The following is a 7,987-nucleotide window of genomic DNA, read 5'->3' as shown; positions in this document are numbered from 1 at the left end:
TTAGAATAAATCTTTTGAAAAGAAAGCAGTTTGGCAATTAAGTATCAAGCATTTAAATGTTTGTGCTCTTTGAGAATTCTCTTTCTGGGAACCTATCTGATTGGGGGAGGTCTAATTAGGGAAACGTGCACAAAGAAGCTTTTCACAGTGTTATTTTATAACAGTAAAAAATATTGGAATCTTAATAACAGGAGAACAGTTACATGAACTATGGTGCATCCAACAAATGGATGGAGCCATTTACCAAGAGTCAGTGAGAACCTGAGCATAAAAGCACGTATACAATCTCATTAAAATAATATATATTTAAAAAAATAAACAAAATATGAAATAATCACAATTCAAAAGATCTGGAAGGAAATATACCACATTTTGGTAGTGGTAAGCTTTTGGTAACAAGATGTCGAATCATTTTTCTTTCTTTTTACTTACATTGTTTTCAGGTCCACCATAAGGACTATTGTATATCACTTTCCTAATTAGTAAATTGTCATCAGCAGCAGCAGCAGCAACATCTTGTTTTATAAAGAAATAAACAGAAATGCCATATGGAATCTTTTTGGTTTGGTCAGATGGCCAAGAATGGGGTAATTAAGATTAGATACAATAAATTGTATTAATTCCAAAAAAGGATGGGGCTGGCTGGTGAGAAGCCTACTGTGCTTCATACTCGTCTCCCCAGGATTTATTAGCCTTGGAGAACAGGAGAAGGGTTACTTTTCCCAGGGGCACTGAAATCCTAGTGCCGCTGTATTCACTGCCATGCATTCATTTTCATTCTTAGTGCCATGATGATCATAAAAGTGAATGCAATTTTTTAAATGTCTAGCACTTATTACCCACTTTCTAGGCACAGGCACTGTCTTGGTGCTTTTTATACCCATAATTCACCTTTCTCAGGCTTGCAAAATCTCTTAGTAAAAGGAACCATTGTCTCCTTTCCTTTTCCCTCACCTGTTCTCCTTTCTCTTACCCACACAGAGAGTGCCTTTTGAGGATATAATTGATTTGGATAAAAGAAAAAATGGGCAGACGGGGCCACCTTTTGTTATAAAACAAAGGCTGCTTGGTGCCTGAAGAGTTGACTGGAGAGGCATCTTCAGGTGGCCAGGACAGGAAGGTTCTGGAAAGAAGGCACCAGAAAAATTCCCACAGGCCTTCTCCCTGTGATGTGGCTTATTTGCTTTACAGGCTTCAGGCATATTTGCTGACGTCAGCAGCCTGTCAAAGTTTAAAATAATAATAGTGAAAAGGAAAACAGCCCCTTCTGTCAGGCAGTCCTGTTCTGCCAACTTCTGTGTTCTCTTTTGAGTTAATGAACGTCCAAGAATCACCTCCCCTACCACCCTGGGGGGAAAAAAAAAGCACAATAATTTTAAAACCACTAGGTCAGCCCATTGCCAGCATAAACCATTCAGACAAGTCGCGTTTGTCACACTCTAATGAGGATTTTACCTCTGCCTCAAAAGGAAAGCTATCATTAGGCTTTGTGTTTATGGGATCAAATGATTGTCTAGGGACAGTGGGTTCCTTTCGGTCCCTTCCTCATTTTAATCATGCTCAAGACCAAATACATAGATGTTTTCTGCATCAGACGAAACTAAAAAACCATAATTATGCCAGCTAATGTCTTCTGAAAACATCAATTAAGAAACCGGCCTTTTAATTCCCATTTTACTTGAAAATTTGAAAATATCCACACATGTTGTAATAGCACGGCGGTGGGGGGCGGGGAGGCTGATGGCTGACTCTCAAAAAGAGACAGTCCACGAGGCTTGCGGAGGTCAGGTGAGCAGGCCCCCATTGGCAATAAAGAGACAGAGAATCTCTCCAAGGGAAGAAACTTCTCTATAAAACAAGACCTCTTAAGTTATCTTCACATGTAGTGTTGAAACTGGAGCCAGCCCCTCCTCAGTTAGGTTGATACCAGGCTTCTGCACCAGGCTGGCACCACACACACACCCCATTGTTAACACCTCCTCAGGACAGATTAGATCCCACATTCCTCAGAAGTACTGAGCTCCAGAGGGAACACAGCCAGCAGAGCAGGCTCCTTCCACAGGGGCAACAACTAGCTACAACTGATAAGTTTTCATTGAAATAACTGGACTGATTACACTGAGTCCCCACCAGGGTTCTGGAGAAAGGGAGGGAGGGAAAAAGAGAGAGAGAGAGAGAGAGAGAGAGATTGAGAGGTTGCACTTGCATCTCCTGGAGAGTGCAAAGGTGTGAGCCAGACAAGAGTAATTCAAATCATTACCTCACTTTGATACGCTTTTATCTACGGCTGCAGGCTATTGGTAATCAAACTATTCACCTAAGGTGTACTATTAGATGTTTGATTGTATTTTTTCTTTTTCAGGCCTTATCTAAGAAACCCTGGTATTTAGACGATCTCAATTTCGGTTTGCGCAAGTAACATTAATTCCTGACCAAAGATCCTGAAGGTAGACTTAGGTTTGAGTAAAATATGTTGAGGTCATGGTTGGTTTTAATCATATAACTCAGTTCAAAAGCGGAACTCTAACAAAGAGCTTTGCTTTCAAGTCTTAGTTTCAATGGGAGTGCTTATTAAACAGCAAATTTAGTTGTACTTAACTTGAATCCTGGAACTTACCTTTTATTTTTTTCTGAAATAACAGTGATTGAGCGGATGAAGGGGCAATATAAATGAAAGGACAACACGCATACCTTTTGGGAGGCAAATCCCAAAGAGCCAGATTAAATTTTAACCAGAGATTGTGTCTGTCATCTGTATCTCAAACGGGTTACGTATGGCTTTTGTAACAATAAAAGGTTATTTTGGAAAAAGGATCTCATTTTAACATATACTGTATTTACTAGGAGGAAATACGGGCTTAGACTTCGATACAGTTCAGCCTTTGAAAGGAACTAAAAGGCAAACAATTTAGCAGATGGGTAATTCCCAAATCTGCAGAAATGTAAACAGGCAGGATTTTGGTGCCTATGGATTTTATCAAAGATGTAAGTAAGGCTGAGACCAACACCAGTGCCTCGTCCTCTTTGGCTAGTTTTAACACGTTCACAGTCACAATTAACATTCAAGGAATTTCCTTTTCATCCAAGTGTTTCTTTTAAAAGCATTTTATGCCACAACCTAAAATTCTAGCTGCCATCAGTCCTTCCCATACAGAAGAGTAGTGAAATCCCCATAATACCCTTTTTTCTGTTTTTGAAATTGGGTCGGACTACGTCCATTTCCCTGGGGCATTTGTTTTCCAACTTAAAGGGTTCTCACCTTCTCCCTCCTTCCTTCCCCGAAAAGAGCTTGGATTGGAGACCAGGCTTCCTCGTGCTACACCCTCCTCTACACTCACCCCGAGCCAGAGGAGCGCCGCTGCCAGGCAGGCGTCCCGAGCCCTTCCGGGCCCCGTCGGAGCGCTGCTGAGGGCCAGACGCCCGGCCCACCCGCAGCCTGGTTTCAAGTCCCCGCCCCGGCTTTACAAGAAAGGGAGACGCGTCCGTCTCCCTCTCGGGCCCTGCTCTTCCTACACAAGGGATTCACACACGGGCACCGAGTCCGAGTCCTGGCTGTGCATAGAGCTCAGCCCCGTGTCCGAGTCCTCGTCGTTGCCAGGACAGCTCTTGGCCAGTCCGCGCGCCTGGTCCACCCACACCTCAGCGCAAGCCTGAGGCCGGGCTTCCCGCGACGGTGCGCCGGAGCCTGGAGTCCCATCAGGCGCTGTCGTCGGCTCCAACGTGTGCAAAGTCTGGAGAAGGCCCTGCAGCTCCAGCTCCTTGCTGTCCCATTGCTGCTGGCTGTAAGCCAAGTCCGACTTGACCGCCTCCAGGTCCGTGTTGAGCCGGAGCCCGATGTACAGGCTGGTGCTGAGCTGCGTCCGGACCCGCTCCTGCTCCAGCAGCAGCTCGCCGTCGAGGCTGCTCTCCGGCTCCAGGGGCTCCTCGCGCGCTGCGAGCTCCTCCTTGCGCCGCCGCATCCACCTCTGGTTCAGCTCCTCCTGAATCTCGGCCGAGAGGCGCTCGAGCAACTCCTCCTGCTGGTCCCGCTGCTCCTGCAGCCGCAGCAGGTCGTCGCAGCGCCGGGCAAGTTCCTCCAGCGCCGCCGCCTGCGCCTCGCCGTCCAGGGTCCCCGACGCCGCCGACTCCGGGTCCTCCCCCCGGCTGGGCCCGTCGAGCTCGGGGCCTGCGCCCACCAAGTAAGTGTCCTGCACGTAGTTGACGCCATGCCGCCGCATGCGGTCCAGATGCACCTTGGCCTCGTAGCGATCGATCTCGCGGTCCAGCTCCCGGAGCCGCTGCACCTGCTGACGGATGGTGTGGTCCTGGGAGAGCACCAAGTGTACCAGCGTCTCCATGCGCTCCACCGATGCACTCTCGGTGGCCCGCGGCGACGACGAGCAGGATGAAGCTGTAGACGAGGAAGTGGACGAACAGGGCGACGACGGCTGCTGCTGGCGCCGCCGATTGAGCTTGGCCAGTTTGCGGAAGGCCTTGCGCACCACCCGCCGCTGCTTCTCCTGGGTCATGGCCGGGCTGGGCCGCGCCGGGACCCCCCGGGCCGAGCAGGGGCGCTCGCGACTGCGCACCACGCGCGCTTCGGCGCTGCGGGGACCGGTGTTGGGCAGCGACGCCTCGCTGCGTACCAGCACGAAGCGCACATTCTCCTGCTCGTCGCCCCAGGCGGCCCAGAGGCGCAAGATGCGCGTCTTGTTGGGCAGGATGCGCTCAAAGCCCCGCCACTTCTCCACAATGCAGTAGCACTGCGGGGGCCCGCACAGCAAGCCCGGAGGCAGCACCTCGTCGTCGTCCTCGTCGTCCTCGTCCAGGGGTTTCGGCAGCTCCCCCGGGCCTGGCGGGTCGCCGGCCGAACCCCGCCGCCGGCCCCGCCGCTGCTTCCGTCGTCGCCGGCTGCCGTCTTCCAGGAGCACCCGCACCACGTCCGAGCAAGTGGTGCGGCGAGAGAGGCCGGACACCAGCTTCTCCTCCTGGCAGATCCACACCGATATCTTCTTCTCCGATGGATCCATGGCGCAACCGGGAAGCAGGTGGCAGGCAGGGCGGGCTGGGCCCCGCTGGAGCCGCAGGGGCAGCGGGCAGCTGGGCAGCTCTGGAATAGGATAGGAGCGCGGGACCCTGGCCCGGGTCAGCACTGGCCCTTCTCCCTCTCTACGCACCGAAGGCAAGCAACCGCGTGGGCTAGAGCGGCTGCGGCTGGGCTCGGCACAGACGGCGCGGTTCCCAGGGCAGTGCCACGGAGCTAGGGCTCCAAAGGCTCTGGCTCTGCCCAAGACTCCCGGGGCCTCCGGGTTTTGCTCCTCCCCACGTGGCTCCTCCCCTTCCCGCCCCCAGCGCCCAGAGCGGCGGCCTGATCTCGGGAGGCGCAGTGCCCAGACCCGCCCCTCAAAGCTTAGCCATGCCAGGCGCGCCCAGTCCGCCCCTCTGCAGCGCTGCCCCCAGTCGGGAGATTTGGCCCCTTCCGCAAACTCGCCGCTAGGCTGCGTGTGGGATCAGAGGACTGGGGAACCCCTGTGCTGCAGAGCCTGGAGCCCGTGCCTAGGCAGGGATGAGCTCTGCATCCTCCCTTTGCCCACTGGCTGAACTTGCTTGACGACGCATCTTGACTTTCCTGGTCCCCAGACCCAGTTCCTGGTCCTTCAAGGTAGGGATGTCTGGGGAGTGCCCCTTGCAGACAGGGAAACCAAGGCATGCGGTGTCTCTCACAGAGACAATTACTGATATTGCATGACCTCCAGCAGGGAGCTGCCTTGAACGTGGACGGCCTTCCAGGCTTCCTTCTCAGGAAGCAATATTTGCTTATTTAAGGAGAATAAGATGGGGCAGTGTGCTTTGTGAGCAAGTGAAGTATAGATGCACAGTCACAGAAGGATAGGGGTGTGTTCTGAGAAATGCCTCCTTGGGCAATTTTGTGGTTGTGTGAACATCATAGAGCGCCCTTACACAAACCTAGATGGTGTAACCTACTACACACCTGGCCTGTACGGTACAGCCCATTGCTCCTAGGCCACAAGCCTGTACAGCATGTTATTGTACTGAATACTGTAGGCAACTGCAATACAATAAGTGTGTATCTAAAAATAGAAAAAGTACCATAAAATACAGTATAAAAGATTTGAAGTGGTATATCTGTGTAGGGCACTTACCGTGAAGGGAACATGCAGGACTGGAGGTTGCTCTGGGTGAGTCAGTGAGAGTGGAATATGAAGGCCTAGGACATTACTGTTGTCAGTAAAAGGTTGGTGTCACCAATCCAATTCCAACAGGAGTCTCCAGTCTGGGTGTGATAAAAGGACAAACGTTATTCAGGTAAACAGTTTGCAAAACAACGGAACACAGCTTCTACTGGAAACATAAGTGCACTCCAGAAGACAAACAGGAGGCCCACTTATATAGAGAAAGTGCCTGCCCTGGGTCCTGATTGGTCCATTTTTATGCAAATGAGGAATCCAAATTTGCTCAGTTTGATTGGACCAAATAGCACTGTCGTGATTGGTTGGATTCACGTGTTCTTATTAGTTATTATGGAGCTGCTCTGATTGGTCAGTGCAGATACAAATAAGGATATAATTGTGCAGCTCTAATTGGACAACAGAGGCAGGTCTCAACCCATTGGTTGAAAGATGATTTGGGGAACACTTTTATGAGGGTTGGCTCACACAGCAAGAACACTGTGCAGAAGTCTGGTTGTTCTGTCTGTGACTTTCCCCTGAAATGCAGAGTGTGTGAGAGGCTCCTGTCAGGAATGGGGGCTAGACTGATTATGAATTGGAACCCAATTAACCACAAGGAGTCCTTGGCAGGTATATTCCTTCTTGGGGTCAACACTGTACACTACTGTAGACTTTATAAACACTGTACACGTAGACCATACTAAATTTATTAAGCAACATGAGATTAAATCAAGTCAAGCACAAGAGAAAAATGATACAATCAAAAGACTCGGTAAACACAAGATGTCTGATGCTGCTGTGTGTAACAGGGTGTACTGTTTTACAGCAAACCTTTCTTTACAAGTAGAAAGAGTACACTGTAAAATAAATAATGATAAAAAAGTATAGTGTAGTAAGTACATAAACCACTAACATAGTTGTTTATTATCATCATCAAGTATTATGTACTGTACGTAATTGTATGTGCTATACTTTTATACAACTGGCAGCACAGTAGGTTTGTTTACACAAGCATCACCATAAACACGTGAGTAATGGCTACAATGTCAATAGGTGACAGGAATTTTTCAGCTCCATTATAATGTCATGGGACCACTGTTGGATATGAAGTCCATCGTTGACCAAAAACATGGGTTATGTGGTGCATAACTGCATAATGGTCTAGGTTGGAGGGGCACATTCAGAGGCTGCTTCCGGTTCCCTGCAGAGTCATGTCTGTGGCTCCCCACACCGCCTCGGCTTCCCACAGCCTTCTTGGCATGGGGACTCCTGTTTCTAGTGAGAGTTTGGGGCCCAGACCCAAGTCACAAGGTCTTTTCCCACATCTCACCTACAGAAAGGGAAGCCTAGTAATTACCGTGACAGTTTCTGGTATTTTCCAGCATCCAGATGTGGTCAAGATAGGAGCCAAATTTCACAGCTCAAGAAAACCAAGGATACAATGCAAATGAGCTTTTTTCATCTTCAGGTGCTGATTATGATGGTCCCTTGTGGGCAGGGCTTGCCTTCAGCTTATCCTTGTGAGCACAGGTTTGATGTCCCTCCCTTGCTTCAAGACCTTGGGGGCTCCCCTTTGCCTTCTGAATACAGCACTTTTATTTATTCCCTTATTCACTTGGTGAATATTTATTGACTACCTACTGTGCGTCAGGTACTGTGCTGGGGGTTTGATGATGAACAAGTCACAGCCCGGCCTGCAAGGAGCTCACAATCTAGTGGAGAGCACAGCTGAGTAAATGTTTCCCACACAGGGTCTTCTGTGATCTGATGAGGGAGAGCTTGAGGTGCTAGGGGAATGCTGGAATAACATTCAACCC

At 49.7% G+C, this 7,987-nt stretch overlaps 1 protein-coding gene across 1 annotated transcript; it reads right to left on the bottom strand.

The window, feature by feature from the left end:
- Positions 1-411: 411 nt before the first annotated feature.
- RASSF10 (Ras association domain family member 10) lies at positions 412-6,730 on the bottom strand. Its single transcript, XM_019729463.2, has one exon. It carries the CDS (start codon positions 5,007-5,009, stop codon positions 3,510-3,512), a length of 1,500 nt encoding a protein of 499 aa, XP_019585022.2. The 5' UTR covers positions 5,010-6,730; the 3' UTR covers positions 412-3,509.
- Between the last annotated feature and the right edge of the window lie 1,257 nt (positions 6,731-7,987).

This window comes from Rhinolophus sinicus, linkage group LG06, assembly GCF_036562045.2.
Source record: "Rhinolophus sinicus isolate RSC01 linkage group LG06, ASM3656204v1, whole genome shotgun sequence".
Classification (NCBI taxonomy): Eukaryota; Metazoa; Chordata; class Mammalia; order Chiroptera; family Rhinolophidae; genus Rhinolophus; species Rhinolophus sinicus.
This window is presented reverse-complemented; position numbering and strand designations above follow the sequence as displayed.

What these genes read in the sequence shown, in the direction of transcription:
- RASSF10 (XM_019729463.2), bottom strand. Translation starts at nt 5,009, where the DNA reads ATGGATCCATCGGAGAAGAAGATATCGGTGTGGATCTGCCAGGAGGAG.